At 42.6% G+C, this 20258-nt stretch overlaps 1 protein-coding gene across 1 annotated transcript in view; it reads left to right on the forward strand.

Moving 5' to 3' along the window:
• The first annotated feature begins 362 nt into the window (after nucleotides 1–362).
• The window catches only part of IRAG2 (inositol 1,4,5-triphosphate receptor associated 2), a 59974-nt gene continuing 40078 nt past the window's right edge, over nucleotides 363–20258 (forward strand). Inside the window, exons 1-14 of the mRNA XM_063308792.1 lie at nucleotides 363–951; nucleotides 1140–1145; nucleotides 1317–1427; nucleotides 4977–5157; nucleotides 6523–6554; nucleotides 7160–7226; nucleotides 8789–8947; nucleotides 10326–10443; nucleotides 11924–11974; nucleotides 12630–12707; nucleotides 14796–14852; nucleotides 19587–19646; nucleotides 19755–19819; nucleotides 19917–20019. Coding sequence (XP_063164862.1) covers nucleotides 363–951; nucleotides 1140–1145; nucleotides 1317–1427; nucleotides 4977–5157; nucleotides 6523–6554; nucleotides 7160–7226; nucleotides 8789–8947; nucleotides 10326–10443; nucleotides 11924–11974; nucleotides 12630–12707; nucleotides 14796–14852; nucleotides 19587–19646; nucleotides 19755–19819; nucleotides 19917–20019 — 1677 coding nt within the window. The remainder of the gene's footprint in view (nucleotides 952–1139; nucleotides 1146–1316; nucleotides 1428–4976; nucleotides 5158–6522; nucleotides 6555–7159; nucleotides 7227–8788; nucleotides 8948–10325; nucleotides 10444–11923; nucleotides 11975–12629; nucleotides 12708–14795; nucleotides 14853–19586; nucleotides 19647–19754; nucleotides 19820–19916; nucleotides 20020–20258) is intronic.

Genomic DNA, 20258 nt, shown 5'->3' on the forward strand with positions numbered 1-20258 from the left:
TTGTTTCTACTGGATGTCCCTCCTCTATTTGTGAAATGGAGGATGCAGTGATAAGGTGTTGGAATCTGAAAGACCCAGTGCCTTGAATTGTATGGCTAGAATGATGGGATATAAGTTGACATAATGTGTGTGTGGGGGGGCTGATAAATTTCAGAGATCATTCTGGCTAAATTATATTGTTCCTATTGTACCCTAAAGCCTGAAAATGGTTAAAATGGCAATTCATCTCATCCTTTGAAAATCAACTTTGCGTGTTCTTGAACTCCAGTGTTGGATAAACGAAGCGTATCTGAAGATTCAGCCTACCATTTTTGAATTTATATCTCCCTTTTTTTCAGATAACTTCCCAGACAAGGGGCAGGATGTCTTCCAAAGATAGCTGTGGGAAACGCCATCATCCAGTGGACAGCCTTTGCCGGAAGCTCCAAGCTATCAGTATGATGGACCAAGCTTCAAATCCTGCCTTGCAGATTCCAAAATTCCAATCCAAGAACTTTGACAGTCCACAGAGTAACACAAAGAAGAACCTGGAGGAAATCTTGAAGAAAAGGACATTGAAAAGCAGTGAGAGCAACAGTGCCCTGTGCGCCAACCTCTCTTTGCTAAGTCCTTCCAGTGACAATCTGTTCTCTCCGGGCCCTGTGATAACGCAGACACCGCGTCATCGACGCATTTCCGATATTCGCTCCGAGTCCTTTTCTCTGGGTGGGAATAAAGAGAAGCTCAGTAAACCATGGGTCTTGGTGAACCAGAAAGGGGACAGTTATCTCATTAAACACGGGGAGTCAGCCTCTGATTATCTTTGCGGCAACTCCGATACTGAGCCAAAGGTCCCGTCGCCTCTGGAATGCAACTATTTCACATCAAGTCCTGATTTATCCACCCGGAGACCCAAAACTGTACAGCCCACTTTTTGTTCTCCTCCAGCCAAAAGGTTCTCCTTAGGTAAGGACTGAGATACACAGGCTGGCTGTATATTACCTTACTTCTGGTTTTGCTTTTTATGATGTATCCTGCGTTTTTATCGTGTTACTTCAGCCAGTTTGTGGAAACTAACCCTGAGGTGGTGGTCCACAAAGGCAAAATGGTTTTTCAACCTGATCGCAGAGGTAAGAAATGTACAATCTGAACAGAAGGAAGGAAAAGTTGGATTGTGAAGGGCTGAATTTGAGAAGCAGCCTTGTTTTGCTTCAACATTAAAAAAAATATATATATTTTAGATATGGCATAGAAAATGAGCAGGAGAGCCAGTTTAAAAACCATTCTAGCTACATGTGGAAAAACAAACTAGCTTCCAATGTTCTTTCTCTTCATAGGATGGAGGCTGGCAAGGGACAGCAGAGATGATGAAGGCTCTGACATAAGTCTGATTTGTGAGGAAGACCTATTGACTACTATGTTTTCTGCATGTGATGTGGAAAGAAGAGGTAATGTGACGGTTGGACAGTTTAAGAACGGTTCAAGAGGCTACTTACACTTGACATGTAGGCAGGCTAAAGCTCAGAAGGGTATATACGTTATTTGCATGTAGGAAATCCTAGATTTTCTCCCCCCGTAGACCTGGATAGGGTTAGAAAAGATTCCAGTTGGAAATCTTCTGGAGCTACTGCTACTTAATGCTAACAATTCGGATGTGCAGTTGCCTAGCAGCTTCCCATGTTCCTGTTGGAGAGCTGCTTTTATCTCTGGGCTAAACTGAATGTTATGGGACTCGGTGTGTCTCCCCTTGGAGGTCAAGCCACAGATACTACGAGGAATATTAGGACTCTGTTTTGTTGCTATAGGCTCTAGTAACAGAACCTGGGAAACCCGATAGCGTTTCCTCTTTCTTCTTTCTTATACCAAAGAGAACCAAGGCAGAGCCATCTTGAATTTCTTTCTCACACTTTCTCGTTTTCCTGGGCTAAATTCATTTTACTAATGGTCACTGCATATTTTCTCCCAGGTCATCTCTGCGTGCCTCCACAGTGTAATTATTTTTCTGCCTTTACTGATTTAATTGAAAAGCACACAGTGGGTCAATTTGAATGACAACCACTGCATCCAAAGAGGAGGAAGTTGTCTGGTCTCCCAACACCCAACCCTTTCTGTAAAACGACAATACCGACAAACCCCCATCTTTTTTCTGTGGGTGGGCTTTTATTGGCACCAATCAAATTTTTCTTAACTACTGCTTCCTCATGGAAGTTTTAAAAGAACAACAACAAGGAGGTGGTGGGGAAATCAGCTTGGCCCAGTCTCAGTATCCTAGAAATTATTGTCCAGCCCATTTAGAGGAGCCCAGTTTGGGGAAACAACATTAAGCTTGCTAAACATGTTAACACTGAAATTTCATCATTGCTCAGGGGAAAAATAAGATCTTATTCCTCTTGCTAGGAATGTTGAAAAAGGTTCTAAAACCAAAGTAGGATAGATTGTTCTTTTTGGCTGCTTTGAAATAGAAAGTCAGCATCTTTGATACTTCACCTGCTGATGTCTGTTCTGCCTCTCTGTACATCAGAATGAAAAAAGGACTCTCCCGTTGGTCTTCTGCCATCAAAGACCAGCACGAAGGGATGGCATTCTGCTCTACAGCCTGTTCAAATTTAGAGATGTGCAAAATGAAACACCCTATTTTGAGTTTTAAATAGCTGGTTCCTACCTTATTACGACAAAGGACAAAAATGGCAGGGACCTAACAGAAGCAGAAGAGGTTAAGAAGAGGTGGCAAGAATACACAGAACTGTACAAGAAAGACCTTAATGTCCCTGATGACCACGATGGTGTGGTCACTGACCTTGAGCCGGACATCCTAGAGAGTGAAGTCAAGTGGGCCTTAGGAAGCATTACTAACAACAAAGCCAACGGAGGTGACGGTATTCCAGCTGAGCTATTCAAAATCCTAAAAGGTGATGCTGTTAAGGTGCTGCACTCAATAGGCCAACAAATTTGGAAAGCTCAGCACCGGCCACAGGATTGGAAGAGGTCAGTTTATGGTCCAATTCCAAAGAAGGCCAATGCCAAAGAACGTTCAAACTGCCGCACAATTGCCCTTATTTCACATGCTAACAAGGTTACGCTCAAAATCCTACAAGCTAGGCTTCAGCAGTATGTGAATCAAGAACAACCAGAGGTACAAGCTGGGTTTCAAAGAGGCAGAGGAACGAGAGATCACATTGCCAACATTCGCTGGATCGTGGAGAAAGCAAGAGAGTTCCAGAAAAACATCGACTTCTGCTTCATTGACTACGCTAAAGCCTGTGATTGTGTGGATCACAACAAACTGGCAAATTCTTAAAGAGATGGGAGTACTGGACCACCTTACCTGTCTCCTGAGAAACCTGTATGTGGGCCAGGAAGCAACAGTTAGAACCGGACATGGAACAACCGATTGGTTCAAAATTGGGAAAGGAGTACGACAAGGCTGTATATTGTCACCCTGCTTATTTAACTTATATGCAGAGAACTTCATGAGAAATGCCGGGCTGGATGAATCACAAGCCAGAATTAAGATTGCCAGGAGAAATATCAACCAGATATGCGGACGATACCACCCTAATGGCAGAAAGTGAAGAGGAGCTAAAGAGCCTCTTGGTAAGGGTGAAAGAGGAGAGTGCAAAAGCTGGCTTGAAACTCAGCATTAAAAAAAACTAAGATCATGGCATCTGGCAAATAGAAGGGGAAGAAATGGAAGTAGTGACAGATTTTATTTTCTTGGGCTCCAAGATTACTGTAGACAGTAACTGCAGCCATGAAATTAAAAGACTCCTCTTTCTTCCTTGGGAGGAAAGCTCTGGCAAACCTAGTCAGCGTATTAAAAAGCAGAGACATCACCTTGCCGACAAAGGCCCGTATAATCAAAGCTATGGTTTTCCCAGTGGTGATGTATGGCTGTGAGGGTTGGACAATAAGGAAGGCTGAGCGCCGAAGAACTGATGCTTTTGAACTGTGGTGCTGAAGAAGACTCTTGAGAGTCCCTTGGACTGCAAGGAGGTCAAATCAGCCAACCCTACAGGAAATCAGCCCTGAATGTTCATTGGAAGGACAGATCCTGAAGCTGAAGCTCAAATACTTTGGCCACCTAATGTGAAGAGAGGACTCATGGGAAAAGACCCTGATGCTGGGAAAGACCGAAGGCGAAAGGAGAAGGGGACGGCAGAGGAGGAGATGGCTAGATAGCATCACCCATGCAATGAACGTGAACCTGAGCAAACTCCGGGAGACAGCGGAGGACAGGAAGGCCTGGCGTGCTACGGTCCATGGGGTCACGAAGGGTCGGACACGACTTGACGCCTGAGCAACACCACCTTATTAGAAGTGTTTTGAGCTTGAAGCAGCATTGTCTCAAGTTTGGAGGAAGAGTTCTGGGCAACCAGAGGGGCTGTTTCAACCTAGAGCCTGTCCAGAATGGTTGGGACCTCACTGGACACTTCCAGGAGGGGTGGAATAGAATTTAGCCAGTTTGAAACAAAGCATTTTGAACTTGAGATACTTATACTGAGAGTTTCTTTTTTAGATAGAGCCAAGCTGTCTATTTTTTTTCCCAGATAAGCCCATATAACTTGATAGGTTATGGGTAGCTTTCGCATCTATAACAGGTATAGTATAGGTGGGCAGTTTTTAGTGCCTGAGAGCATGGGTTCTGTCGTAGATTTTTTTTTTTTCATTTGAGTGCTGAAAGCCATCATAGAGAGTTGAGCAATGATACAATAGGGAGGCCTAAGGTGGTCTTTTAGAAGTGGTAAAGCAGCATTGACAGCCGCACTGCAACACAACGTATCATTTAAAAATAAATGCAGGAAAAGGTCGTACACTATTGACTTCCAAATGGCTGAGTCTTGTTGCTGAAATTTGTCAACTTGCCTTGAAGGGAACTCCAAGGGTTGATGTTAGCAGTCAGAGTGCTAATTGTCTATCCATAATTTAGAAGAAGCTACACCAGAATCATGAACATTATTTGAACATGTCTCTCTGTTCATTTTCGTTGTTATGCTTAGGCAAAGTTGCTGTTTCTAAATTAGTTGACTTCCTGAGGTATACAACAAGTCGGAGTTCAGAAGACAGTGGTCTTGAAGAGTTATGCAACATGCTTGATCCTGATCATAGGGATATCTCTATGGATTTGGAGACCTACCATGCCATCATGAAAGAATGGATTGAAGATTGCAAAAGAAACTGGTAACTGGTGGTTCTTGCCACGTTTTTGTGTTGCAAGGCGTGATAGTCCATATATTGATCTTAACTCCATTGAGTAACCTCAGGTCCTTCAACTGAGGTCACTCAGCTTAAAAAACCCCTTTTGGAACTCTCTGCTGTGGCTTCTGGAATCGTTTCACATCATGCTTGGTCTTGGCCAGCTCTTAGCTTACTCTCCATTGATGAGCAAGTTAAAAAGCACCAGTCCCCCAACAGATCCTTGATGGATTCCACATCTGGGTTTTCTCCATTGAGAAAATTGTTAATTTATTCCTGCTCTTTGCTTTCGGTTTTTTCAACTAGTTAGCAATCCATCATAAAAACAGATCCCTTTATTCCAGACTGACTAAATATACTTAAGAGTCTTTGATAAGGAACTCTGGTGTCGTCATGCTATATAATCATATAGGTAATGAAACTGAAAGCTGGCTACAAATCATGAAGATGGAAAAGGTAGTAGTGAAAAAATGCAAAAAGGTTTAACTTGTCATTAATTGAAACCATTTCTGTTATCCTGTATTCAGATATCAAGAACTGCACTTTCTTCTGTTTTTCAGGAATGAGCTGTCCACCAGGGAGGCAACCCCTGAAAATATTTTCACAGGTGTTTATCAGATTTGTTGAACTGCATTCAAAATTATTAATAAAAATACAAATTAGGGTAATAACGTATGTATTATGGAAAATTAAATTTGATGAAATGTGTATAACATGCCTAAAAAGTGCTAGAAGTTAAGCCATATGCCTCCTGTCCAGTAGGAAAAGTCTCACTTGGTTCTCAGACTATCAGTGACGATTATGTAAACCGCCAGCTGTAGAGTTCCTCAAGATCAATAAGAGAGCTGTCTTCCCTCCACTGTAGCGTAAAGTTGTGAAAAAAGACTTAAGAAGTCTCTCTTAACTTATATACTGAGATATATAGGTTCTTCTTTGAAAGTTTTTTTTCAAATTTCCTGAAATTTTTATACCCCTGCCCCTTTCATCACAATAAATCTTGCTAAAGAGAACTTCGAGGCTGTCTAGAAGTGAAGGAACTATGTTAAATGATCGACTAAAATATTTACATGGGCAGGTGAAATATTTCCTGGGCAGGTAAACACAATTGCAAACTTGGTTGCAGATAACGGTTGGTAGCTTCCTCTGCAACATGCCAGCTTCCCATTTTTTGATTAAATAAATATTTTTTTTAAAAAAAATTAAGTCATATGGGAATAAGGAACCAGGCCATCTCAAAAGAATTGTCTGTTGGCAGATCTGCCCAGAATTAAGTGCACTGAGACTCTGTCAGCTTCCTTTGTTCCTTCAGATGCTATCCGTTACCCCTGTCATGTTAAACTTGATTATCAGTGCTGAGATGGTGAATGAGCCATCTCGCTCTGGTCGGATCCTCAGTTCGGTCCCAAGATAACGCATCTGCCTTTCGTGCTGAGGGCTCACCCTGTCCTGGATCAAAGTCCACTTGTGTGTCATTTTTTTCTCACACCCCTTCGATACGGCTGCTCAATACCAAGGAGATAACAAAGCATACAGTTTGCAAGGTTTGATAAAGAACAGTTGGAAAAGGAATGGGATTAACTAGCTTTGGAGAAGGCTTGCAAATACATGGGACAAAACGGTTGGGAATTAGTGGCGGGGATGCAAAGAAAATGAGTGGCAAGAAACGGCTGGTGGGATTCTGAGAGGAAAGGAAGCATTAGAGGGCGATTGTAGCATTTGCAGAAGATACTACCAGTTCGGGGAATATGAGGAAGGTCAGAAAAGTGAACATGTGATACCAATCATGTAGAGCAGGGTTCCTCAACCTTGGCAACTCTAAGCTGTGCGGACTTCAACTCTGGGGAATTCTGGGAGTTGAAGTCCGCACAGCTTAGAGTTGCCAAGGTTGAGGAACCCTGATGTAGAGGCAACAACACTTAAAATACTTTATCGAATGGTATACAGTTTGCTTGTCCCTTGCCTTACAACAGAAAACTTCTTTTTGCAGCAAAAAGGATGAATGTAACCTCTGGAAGCCTTGAAGCACTTGGTGGTGATGTGTCAAGAGGAGACTTGTGAGTCCTGTTTTAACTGGTTCAGCAGCTGACGGGTTCCGAGATGGGTAATAAAGGAAACTGGAAACTAAGACCTGTGGTAGGAATTGTGCAGGAAAAAATGGCGTACTGAGTCTTTAGAAGACTGGAAGGACGTGATAGGACACTTCGACTGTCTGAATGGCTGCCACACAGAAGGAGGTTAAACTTGTTCTGTGTCGTCCCAGAGGGCAGGATATAGAGCGATGGGTGTATGAGATTGGAAAACAGAATGCAGTTGGATGTTGGGAAGTGCTTCCTAATGGTCAGGCCAGTTCAGCAGTGGAACCACCAAAAACCCAGAGAGGCAGTGGATTCCTCTTTGTTGGGTGTGTTCAGGCAGATGTTGGGCAGCCATCTGTTGTGGATGTTTTAATTTGGACAGCCCAAAGGATTTGGACAGCCCAAATGTTGGACAGCCTTGAGCAAGGGCAGAATTCAACAGCTTACATGGCCTTTTCCAACTTTTCTGATTCTGATAGTCTTCAGAAAATGATTATAGAGAGGCCACCTGTTCCATGTCCCCTTCTGAAGGATCCCTAGAGCAGGGAGTGTCTGTGAGCCATGGGCCACCTATGACCCCAGAACAGCTTTTGTTGGTAAGACCAAGATTTTCTTTCCAGCCTGAGGGGGAACTAAGGAATGTATCTATTTACTTGCAATGTTTGCAGACCACTCAGTCCAATAGACTTTGGGTAGCACCCAACACAGAAGAGCAGCAGTCATAATTAAGCCCATAAAATGTAATGCTAGTAATAAAAAAAATCAACAATAGCACAGATATTGTATAATACTCATACTAAGAATCAAAGGTTTGCTGAAATAAAATGGTCTTAAGACCTCCTCAAATGCAAGGGGGATTTGGGCCAGACATACCTGTGGAGCATGTTCCATAGTGTAGAGGCTGCTACTGGAAAAGCCTGCCTTCCAGCCCATGCCTCTCGTCTCACATGGGGCCACTACTCTTAGGAAGTCTCGTGATGTTCAGATGGATGAGTAGAATCATGCTGGACAGGGCAGTGCTTGATGGAATAAGAGTTTGGGGTGGAGTTAAGGAGATAAATGAATGCTTTGTGGGGCACACCTTTGAACCCTGATCCCTAACCTTTCCCCAAATCAATCTGTGGCAAAATGGATGCCTTAAGACTTACCATGCTCTCCAGTCCTTGGCATCCAAGAAAATGCTTATAGTCTCTGACAGCAAGAAAGTTGTCTGCTGTCACCCTAAAGCTAACAGAGAATGTGCAAGCTACAGTGTGCAGATATTTGTGGCTAGGAATGTTCACTCAAGTGATTGCACAGGACAGACTTTTAGAAACGAGGCAATCTGGGTTACCAGTGGAGAGAAATAGCTGCATGTATGATCCAGAAGGGGGCTCTTGCTAGAGTTGTTCCTGGGTGATGGGAGCTTGGCCAGAAAAGGTTTGGATGGGGAAGACTTTTCTTAGCATTAAACACCCATCCTGCTGTTGGTCTTCTCCTTTAAAAATATGGAGAAATAGAAGAGGCAAATGATACTGTCCTCCTTGTCCTTACCCATCCAGAGAAACATCTGACTTGATCACTTGTGTAGCGGATCTTCAGTTCAACAACCAAAAACTTCAAGAGGAAAATGCCCAGTTGAAGCTGGCACTGGATGCCATGGAGGAGACCAATAATAGACTGATAGAAGACAGTGGAGAACTGCGGAATCAGATAAAAAGGTGCAGTGCTTTGGAATTAAATGAAGGAGATAGTCCTGTTGGGGGGGTTGTAAGATTTGTTGTTCCTCTATATCAACCTTTCTCAACCTTTTGACCCTGCAGGAACCCTTGAAATATTTTTCAGGCCTCGGGGAACCCCTGCACATTCAGGCTCAAATAAAGGCCAGATGTTACCAAATTATTATATCAGTTTCATGGGTAGGCCTGTACATATGTATTAACGATGTTCTTAAACTAAAATAAAGGATGATACTTACCTCTTTCACATGAAGTTGCCTGAATTTGAAATAATTTTTTAAATAAAATGTGATCTCCCAGGGAACCCTTGGTGACCTCTCATGGAACCCTAGGGATCCATGGAACCCTGGTTGAGAAACCCATTCTCTACTGTATATAAAGAAAGTGGGGGTGTCTCTGTAAAGTCTCCCTCCATCATGTTTATCATAGCCACCCATGTTTACAGGACGAACATCTGCAGAGTTGAGCTTAGTTGTCCTCTGCAGATACTAATCTTCCATGCATAGAAAGAGATGATGAATCTTGGCATGCACCGACTTAACCCAGAGTTTAGTTTCTTTGGAGAGGTGATCATTGGAAACTGGTGTCAATATGAGGTTTAATCAAGGTCTAGTATAAAATGAGGATTCACAGTCTTAGCACGCCAATAAACTCTTGTTCAACACTGAATTTTTAGGGAACTTAAAATTCCCTAAATTTTCAATGGCCATAAGATTTCTCTCTGACTCATATGATCTGGTTGGGCTCTGTTATATCTTTTTCTTGAAGTCATTGCGTACGTTAATATACCTGTGGAGGAAAATGTAATAATTAAAGATGCAAATGAGATGCTGAATTGTACTTCAAAATATGGAACCTGGCACTTTATCAAGAGCTCTGGCTCTAACAAGTCTCTGGTTCTGCTAAGAGAATTACTCTGTGTAGGCAGAAAGACCGGGTTCAAGAGTTGTGGTCGTTGTTCAATTCTGAAATGTCTTTATGGTGTAAAAATGAGAAGATAGAGAAATACTTTTCTATATGTTAAAGGTTTGAGCCAGTCATATATTATTATATAGACTTTTAATTTTTAGTTCATTTTAATCACTCTATGTACTGTAGGTTTTGTTTACTGTATGCCACTTTTGTATCATTGTTATTTTGGTGTGTTGAGTTTCACTATATCTGTAATAAAACTATATTTATTTATATATCGTATTTATATAGCCACCCATCTCACAGAACGTGATTCTGGATGGCGTACAATAAAAAACATGTCATAAAAGCTAACAATTAAAAAAAAATCTGCAAAGAAATATTGGAAAAAAAACCTCACAGGATTCCTCGACTGCCACAAATGCTCTTTTTGGTTTCCGCTTTTTAGTTTCCAGCAGTCTGCAAGTCAAGTGAAAACACTAAAAGAGGAATTGGAAGACGTGAGGAACACTCTCAGTACTTCTGAAGAAAAGAGGCAGATGATGTCAGCCCAGAGTAAACAGCTCGTAAGTTGACATTTGTGATTTGGAGGCTAACTTTGGCCATCAAAATCCAAGCTGTGTTGCAGTTTTCTGGTGCAGGAAGCGAGTGCAGAATGTAAGTTGGGACATACAGCTCAAGTTCCTGAAAAATGCCTGCTTTAATTGTAATTAGACTTCTGGTCTTCCTGATTGGAAAAGTACATTAGGAGTTGGGCACTTGGTGTGGTCTAGAGCACAGTTCCTCTTCTTTTGACGTAGCCCAATTCCTCCCACTTTATGTGCTACATTTCATGCAAGATCACCAAAATCACGAGTGATGGGCACTTCTTGTTACACCCGTGTGATATCACTGCTCAACACACCGCAACTGCCAGTGAGCTTCCAGGTCCAATTCAAGGTGCCGATTATCCCCCATAAAGCCCACGCTGTTTGAGTGGCCACCGGTGACCCATGGTTTCTGCCCATCCAGTAAGATTGGGCAGAATCGCTGCACTTTGGGTACCATTGATTAACTCTTGGAACCTAGAGATGATGCCTCCTTTGTTGCAGAAATAATATCCCCCCAGTTATATGGATGGCTCCTACCCTGATGGTCTTCTGGATGTCTTCAAAAACTTGGCTGCTCTTCCAGGCCTTGGGGTAGGGTGACTGTGGAACCCCTGTTGGGTGTGTTTTTGCAGTAGAACTAGTCCGTCTTGTCCGAACATCCATGGTTTCTTCTGTTAATTATTGGTTTTACTCTTTTCCTATGTAAGCCTCCCAGAGTTACTCTTGAGTCAGGCAGCCTTAAAACTAATAAACGAACAAAATTGTTTGTGTATGTACTGTATATAAAAAAAATTAAAATTTGGGGGAGACAAGGATGTTTTTTGGGGTTTCAGTAGGCCTGATTCAGAACCCTATGATAATTGTTTTAAAAAGTAGGCAATATCTGTTGAAATTGTAGAAGCCAGGGTTTTTTAAAAATTAAAATACAAACTAAGGAGCCAAATTTAAAGAACACAGTTGTTCAGTCTGCATTTTAAAACCAATACACCAGTTCAGCTAAGTCTTTGAAATGTATCTATCTCCAAATTTTGTAATGAATTCTTCCTTTATTCATCTTTCAGTATCATAAAATATATCAGACAACACCTATTTGGACAACTGATGCACCATTTAAACAGCGGCAAAAGGATATATCTAAATTTGTGCGGCAGGGGAAAAATATAAAATGTATTGCTGAAAATAATCATGCATTATTTTGGGGGAAATGGTTTGCAAAAATCAATTGGGTGGATAAAATTGAATATAACAGTGTCTCAGTTGGAAAAAATGTATAGATGTATTCATTTTGGAACAAGTATTTTCAAATGGATGCAGAAAAGGAAGGAAACTTTTGAGTGATCAGCCTCTGGGTCAAAACTAATTTATCTTAAGATAAAGTGGCAAGTATTGATTTGGTAGTTGTGTATGCTGTCTGCAAGTATGCTGATTGCTTCTCCTCCCCACTCTTTCTCATCAGGAAAAAGAGAATCAATCTCTCATTCTTAAGATCTCTTCTCTGCAAGAGGAGGTAAGAATGGGTGTGAAAACTCTTTGGCTGAGCCATACGATGATAATTTTTTGCTGCGCAATAATATCAAGAATTGAATAGTGATGGACACAGATGGCCTTTCAGTGTTCTGTGCCAAATTTATGGGCAGAACAATTAAGTAGATAATTTCCCCAAATTTCTCCAGGGGATGAAGAAATTCCCCAAGAATTTCCCAAGGGCAGGGTTTCCTATTAGTGGTGGCATCCCCTTGCTGGTGTTCTTGAGTTCATCTAATTGTTGGAGGTGGCTGTGCAATTGATGTGTGTGTGTGTGTGTGTGTGTTCCATAATATTTCAATGAAGCCTCCTTGGCTGCCCACACTTCCCAGTCAGAAGAAGACTCACGTCAGGAGTTTAATAATGAGGTCTTCCCTTGGGATTGAATAAAAGTGTGGGAAGCCAGGGAAGCTGCAGAATATCAGAGATGGTTGTACGGTGGCAGACAGAACGTTCACACATACCTCTTGGCCCTTGGATTCTACATTCTCTTCACTCCACCCACGAGAATATATCCCAAAGTCCCTTCTTTTGTGGAAGAATTTCTAAAGCAAATTCTTTTTCATCCGATGGAATGAGAATTAGTAGCAGAAGAATGCAGGAGAAATCAATATTAACAAGTATGTCCTTTAAATCAGAATATTAGAAATGCCCTTGATTCAGATGGTCTCCAGAAGAAGATGGAGGAGCTGTCCCAGAATATTAGTGAACTCCAAGTAAGTGGCTCCTACGTTTTGTTTCAGTGCGGGGGTGGCAGAGATTCAGTGCAACGCTTCAGATATTTAAAGTGTTCCCAAGCACCCATAATCAAGATAATCAAGTCAACTGTCTTCTAAAGACCATGCAGTAGTTTCTACTCTTGGGTTCTGTAGTGCAGCATACCTGGTGTCAGCGGGACAACGAGATCCCAGAATGAAGACCAATCACAACGTTTGATGAAGTCAGAGAAAGAGGGTTTATTGTACGCAGTTGCAACAGCGGGTGCCCTCCTCTCTCGAGAAGCACACACAAACACAAAAACATAACTTATCTTTATACCCTAACTGTCCTCCCCCTCTTCCGAGGGCTCAGCTCACAATCTTCCTGTTTTCCAAGTATTCTTAATTGCTAGATTTACATGTCAGCAGGATGTTCCTGCAACTCTTATCACCTACTTGTTTCAGGGTCTCATCCTACTTAAGCATATCTTTGCTGGCGCCAGCCAGCAGTTTATACACAATTAACTACAAATTTCTAACCTAAATAACTTTATCTGACACCCATATCCTCCACCCCACGAGTTCAGGGTCCGGTGGCATATTTCCCTTTTCATGAGTTTGAGGCACATACAGGGGTTTTTCTTTACCTTGCCCCCCCCCCCCCACTCACACTGGGAATCCAGCATCCCTGATCACTGGTTATACTGGCTAAGGACGAGAGATGTAGCCTTACCAAAATCTGGCAATCCACAGGTAAAACTGGTGGCATTAAATGGATGTGTGTTGTTTTACATTTATAAGTTGGTGGAGGAACATCTGGAAAAGCAACAGGTAATCATGAAGACTGTGATACCGTTTCTTAAATTTTAAATTATATTTTTTAAGAGGCATTTGAGCTAAACTTAACTAAACTTAGGCTCTAAGCATTATATTTACATCTCACTTAGCAAATGTCACAGGTCAGAATTACAGATGTGAACCTTAATGATATTAGGATTTTCTGTCCCCATAGCATGAGATGTGTATGATGGAATTGAATCAAAGGATTATTGTAACATTCTTAACTAGAGTTGAAAGACTTTCTCCCCAAAATTCTTGGCTGGTTCTGAGTTAAGCAATTTAATTCTTTTGATGATTTCCTTGTTAAGATTCTCCAGGGTTGCTGCACAAAATAGGCAAAACTGTAGAACATAATATAACCACTTAGAGCATGTATGACATTTGCAAAGCACATTCCAATGGAAGGGATGGTCTGTGCCCACAAACAGTCTTGCCTGGAGCACCAGTAAAATGGGTGTAAATGCATAATTGGCTGGAGGAATCACAGGAAAGCCTTCAAAGCAACAATGCCAAGTGTTCCGGAGGATGGGCACACATTAACACATCCTCTGGAACACTTGGCATTGTTGCTTTGAAGGCTTTCCTGTGATTCCTCCAGCCAATTATGCATTTACACCCATTTTACTGGTGCTCCAGGCAGGACTGTTTGTGGGCACAGACCATCCCTTCCATTGGAACCAGCAAAGTGGCTGTGTGTGCTCCCTTCTGCAGAGACAGGGGTGCTTATCAAAAAAGTCAAGGTGGCGGTTGGGATGGTGTGGTCTGTCCATTTTTTATGTGCGATGCACATCGTTAGGCACAGAGGTTCACAGAGTGATTTCGGGCCAGTCCCCCCCTCTCAGCCCAAAAGCCAGCATGGTGTGGTGGTGAAGATGCTGGACTGCAAATGACACAACCAAGGTCCTAGTTCCCCCTCATCCACAGAGGTGCCCTGGTGACCTTGGGCCAGTCCCTCTTTCTCAGCCCAGACTAAGGAATGGGAAAACACCCATCCGTCAACCTGCACTGGACCAGGGTGGTCAATGATACGGTAGTCCATGACCTTCAGCGAAGAGGCCTTTATCCTCTGGTGCATTGATTGGGGTTAATAATAAGAACAACAACAAATGACAAGGCAGTTCTTTGGCTTGGTCTTGCTATCTTAGAACGACCAGACAGAAAAAAAAAAACAAAGTGAGGGGGAGGAAAAGGAGAAATAAAGCAATTTTAGTGGTGTTTCTTCCTGCTAGAATGCAATTTCTCAGTGGGTTTTTGTTCCTCTTCTAGATACAAGCACACCTTTATGAAAACATGGTGGGAAGTAAAGACACAGCCCTCCTTAAGGTTCGTGGCTACTGGATTGCACTGACGCCTTTCTGGCCAGGTTAATTTTGAGAAGGTTGGATGTGGCAACGTACAAGTAGTCCTTGTTTAACAACCACTCATTCAGCTACCGTTCGAACTTACAACAGCGCTGAACAAATGGTAGTTATGACCAGACCTCATACTTACGGCTGCTGCAGCAGCTTCCCCGCTGTCACGTGATCATGATTTGCACCCTTCCCTGCCAGCTTCCCACAAGGAAAGTCAACAGGGAAGCTGGCAGGAAGTCAGAAGTTGCAATAATGTGAGGTCCTTGCTTAACGACCATGCAGTTCTCATTGAACAACGGCAACTGGGACTGCTGGAACTGCTGTAGCTAAGCAATGCAGTCACATGGTTTTTCAACTTATGACCGCATCGCTTAACAATGGAGTTTCTGGCCACAATCAGTGTCGTTAAATGAGGACTATCTGTATGTAGGACTAAGAGAGGTATATTTTTATGGGAATGAATTAGATATTGCTCTTGACTGTCCCCCAGCTTTGCTGGCTGGGGAATTCTGGGAGTTGAAGTCCGCACAGCTTAGAGTTGCCAAGGTTGAGGAATCCTGGTATAACTGACGGGTGTAAAGACAGCTGTGGAAGAGTTTGGGATGAAGTCAGCTGGTACTGGATGGCTTTAAGCTCCCTCTTTGGGGGTTTTGCATACCAGATGTTTGCAGAGCAGATGTTGGGGAATGCCATTGTTATTTGTTTGCATATTTATGTAATGCCCATTGCTGCTTAGAACAGATGAAAATGACATAAATTCTCAATCAATGTACATAACACAACAGGAATTACAATGCAGAACATCGAAACAAAAGCAACACCTTAAATAGGAGGCTTCTAAACAGCAATGTGTTAAAAATCAACCTATTAATTGAGTAAATCTCTTGGTGCGGAGCCAAAAAGACCATTAAGTCAGTGCATAGCATTCCTGACTAGGGAGGTCATTTCAGAGACGGAAGGCTGACATTGAAATAAGCCATTACATTGTTGGAGAAAACTTGGAGCAGGACTCCAAAGATGGCATTAGTTTATGGGTGGGAACATGCAGAAAGCGGTGTTGGTTTGGGTGTTGTGGACCTAAACAGTAGGGGTTCGTAAGTTAATAACAGCACCTTGAATAAATGTGGACTTCTGGAAAACAAATTTTAACGGACCTGGGCAAAAGGTGAGCAGTAACACTAAACTGTGGTCAGATTTACAAATGACACTAAGGGTTAGGGGATCATTCAGTGTATTCCTGCACTGAGCAGAGGGTTGGGCTAGATGACCTCTAAGGTCCTACCCAACTTATAACATTCTATGACTCTTTAATTGATAAATAGTGATTAAGGGGTTGGTTGGGACGCGGTGGCGCTGCGGGTTAAACCGCTGAGCTTGCCGATCTGAAGGTTGGCGGTTCGAATCCGCGTGGCGGGGTGAGCTCCCGTTGCTAGTCCCAGCTCCTGCCAACCTAGCAGTTCGAAATCATGCCAATGTGAGTAGGTTAATAGGTACCACTTTGGCGGGCAGGTAACGGCGTTCCGTTTAGTCATGCCGGCCATATGACCACGGAGGAAGTGTCTTCGGACAAATGCCGGCTCTTCGGCTTTGAAACGGAGGTGAGCGCTGCCCCTTAGAGTCAGACACGACTGGACTTAATGTCAAGGGAAACCTTTACCTTTACCTGAAGGCGTCAGGCTAGAAGCCGGGGACTGTGAGTTTTAGTCCTGTCTTAGGCACAAAGCCAGTTGGGTGACCCTGGGCCAGTCTGTCTCTCTCAACTCTAGGAAGAAGGTGCCAGTGGCAAACCACTTCTGAAAACGGTTGCCAAGAAAACCGCAGGGACTTGTCCATGTAGTTGCCAGGTGTCAAGATTAACTCAAGGGCACCTCCCACACAGACAAAAAATTCATTTTACAGATAGAATTGTGCTTTCTTTGCTGTCCTGGGCAGAAAAACAAGCGGATGAAGTTCAAGAAAGAACACATTTTGCAGCAACGTTCTTAACCCGAATCTTTCCCTTTTAATATTGTGCACCAGCGCCGTGCCAGCTCTAGATGGTGTGATTTCTCTCTGAGACCAAAAAAATTGGTTGTTTCAATATGGAGCTTTAGCTTTTCCACTTTGGCAAAGTTCTTCCAAGGCTGTTGTCTTTTTGCCCTTGGAATCCTGATCCCTTGGCCCCCGATTTATACCTGGGAGCCTTCCTTTCCGACAACATAATGACAACTCCTTTAAGCCAAGACGGAGCTCCACACTATGGGTAGACCGAATAGAGTGGGCAACTTTTTTTGAGCTGCGCTCCAAAAAGGAGTGGGCGGGGCCAGGAAAAAGTGTACATGACCTTCATTTTCTTTGCAATTGAATGGCAATTAATGCCTGTAGCAGGGGGTAGTACCTAAATAGGCTGGAAGTGGTTAGCACTAGATGGGAGACCCACCAAGAAATCTCAGGACTCTAGGCTAGATGAGGAAACTGAGTAAGGTCCTGAATTGCTGCCAGGGAAGCGGTATGGTTGTGTCCATGAAGTCACCAGGAGTCACGCTCAACTTCAAGGAGTCTTTACCTTGTTAAATAATAGTTAATATTGTTCCTCTTCTATTTTACATTCAATGATTTTCTCTCCTGTCAATTTTCTCTCTTAAAAATTAGTGTGGTAGCTGGGGACCGTATCTATCTATCTATCTATCTATCTATCTATCTATCTATCTATCTATCTATCTATTTTTGTTTTTTTTTTGAAGGGGTGGTCACACAGTCTTGGGACTCTGAGGTTGGTTTGTGTACTTGGGCTCAGAAAATGGGGAAATTCATCCCCAGAAGTAAACTATTGGCTAGTTATAGCCATACTTAGGGCTATAGGCCTACAACTTTGCATCTCACCTGACGTTTGCTGACCAACAGCTTTGGACTGAGGACTGAGCTGATTCAGCCATCAGAGAATAGAGGTTAGACCAGGGCTTCTCAACCAGGGTCCCGTGGCACCCTGGGGTTCCAGAGGAGGTCAGTAGGGGTTCCCTGGGAGATCATGATTTATTTAAAACATTATTTCAAATTTGGGCAACTTCACATTAAGAAGTTTCATTCTTTATTTTTGGTTTAAGAACACTATTAATGCATATCTACAGGCCTACCCATGAAATGAAGATAGTAATTTTGGAACTTCTGGCCTATATTTGGGCCCCAACGTGCAGGGCTTCTCTGAGGCCTGAAAAATATTTCAAGGGTTCCTCCAGGGTCAAAAGATTGAGAAAGGCTGGGTTAGAATGAAAAGACAGAAAACTGAAAAGTTAAAAGGAAATGTTTGCCTGAAATAGCGTGTGGCTGGGTAGAATTCTATATTTTATCTATCTGATTTATATAACTGCCTGTCTGCTTCTCCTGCTGCTTCTCCTGTCCTTCCTCTACAGTTAGTTTGGCATTTGTGCTTGGACTGCAAATATGAATTGACAACCCATGCAGCAAAACGTAGTACAATCCAGACATAGAAGTGGCCCAGGCTGTTGCAACAGGAAGCTGCAATCTATATTTTGATCCCTGCAAATGTACTGGACAGCTGTGCAAACTTGGGCTTAGAATAGCCTGTATCTGTGAACAATTTTTTCCCCCAAAACCTTTGCTTCTGAAGCCTCTGCTTTGCATAGATTTGTCTTGCCTTTCTTCCAAACACCTGCAGCTAATTTGAATGTGTGTAAAAAGGAAAAACAACAACCACCATATCCTTAACCCTGCGGGGATGGTATCTATTTCGCAATAGCGTTTTGCATCGCTGAAGCATCATTCAACTTTTGTGCTGGTGTGCATCTCACCTGCCCTCCAGTCACATCACACTTGTTTTGGCCTTTCCTGTTCTTGTGCTGAATACGGAGGAGATGGGTGGTACACCTCAATAGTAAAACAGAGTTGTATTCAGAAGCAATGTATGTCTGAATATGGATGATGCGGTCAAAGAGCGGGGTGGGTTGTCTCTTTACTCCCTACCTGGGAGCTTCTTAGAGCAATGGGACTTTGGATCTAGTTGCAATTTTTCTGACCCTGAGCATGTAAAAGGAAACCACATTCAATGGTATGGTGGATGCTTTGCCCATGTAAGGTCCCAATCTCTGATTTCCCTTTTTAAAAGACCTGGAGCAGCAGGGTAGATATTAAGAAACAAATTCTAAGACATGTGGGTGAGTAACCAGTGTAGAAGATGGAATGATTGGTCTGACTTCAGGCTTCAGGTGCTAAGAGAACCTACAGGTTGGCTGAACATCTGATTAACCATTAATCTACCCAATTCTGCCCAAAATCCTTTCCCCATCAAAAAGGTTTACCTCCACTGAACATTTCCAGATTTTGAAGCTGACTGGGAAATGAAAGTGTGGATGGAGTAATTGTAGCTAAGCACCTAGGGGAAAGGTTTAAACTCTCCTCATGGCTTTGTAAGTGTCGTCCTGTCCTGTTCAGCTAGCATGGGTGAGAAATTGGTTTAGTTAGCCTTTTAAGGCAAACTTAGCCATTGCATTTCCCCAACATATGCACCAGCCAGAGTGCAGTTATTCTTACTCTTAGGTTGAGTTTGCACACTATCCTAATCCATAGTGGGGATTGATCATAGTTTAAAAATCATAGTTTATGGCTTAATGTGTTGGGTGAAGCCAGACGGGGGTTTATTTAACAAAACCTGGTTAGTTAAAGCACAACGTGGTGTAACTACCTCAATCTTACTCTTCAATCATTGCAGAAGGAGCTGGATTTACAAGAACTAAAGTCTACCCTTAAGGAGTACATCTCAGTGATAGAGGTACTGTTTTGATATTTCTATGGGGAAGTAAGAAGAAGGTAAGGGATTGCTTGTTTCTTGCTCATAGGGCCTTCGTTCTAAACATCTTTTTGGGGGTTCCAACTGTAGACTCTGCGAATGGAGAAAAGTAAATTGTTGAACAACGCTCAGCAGATGCAGCAAGAGCTGATCTCGTGAGTATTCGTAGAAGCCAAGAGACAAGATGCAGCATTCTTGATCATGGTGGTTTAACTCTTTAAATATATGTATATATATATATGTTTTTGCTAGGAATGGTATCAACTTCCCCTTAATCTACAAGTTCAACAGCAGCTTCCTTGAAGCAACCAATTCATTGCACTGTGAACTGGAACTTGCCCAGGAACCATCAGAGGTCAGAAATGGCTTTCAAAGGGTTGGATGCAAATATAAAACTCTTAGGAGCATTTTTATGAGCACTTTTAACTCCCACTGCTAATCAAGACATGGGATCCTTAATGGGTGTGGGAAGGGAAGAGCCTCGTTGTATATTTTTGCCTTGCAATATTCCCGCTTACGTTAACCACAGCGCACACGTACCCTGGCAATAGCATTGTTCACCTCTGTCCCCATCACGTTGCCTTCGTCTCATCC

Source organism: Candoia aspera, chromosome 7, assembly GCF_035149785.1.
Source record: "Candoia aspera isolate rCanAsp1 chromosome 7, rCanAsp1.hap2, whole genome shotgun sequence".
In the NCBI taxonomy this organism is placed as follows: Eukaryota; Metazoa; Chordata; class Lepidosauria; order Squamata; family Boidae; genus Candoia; species Candoia aspera.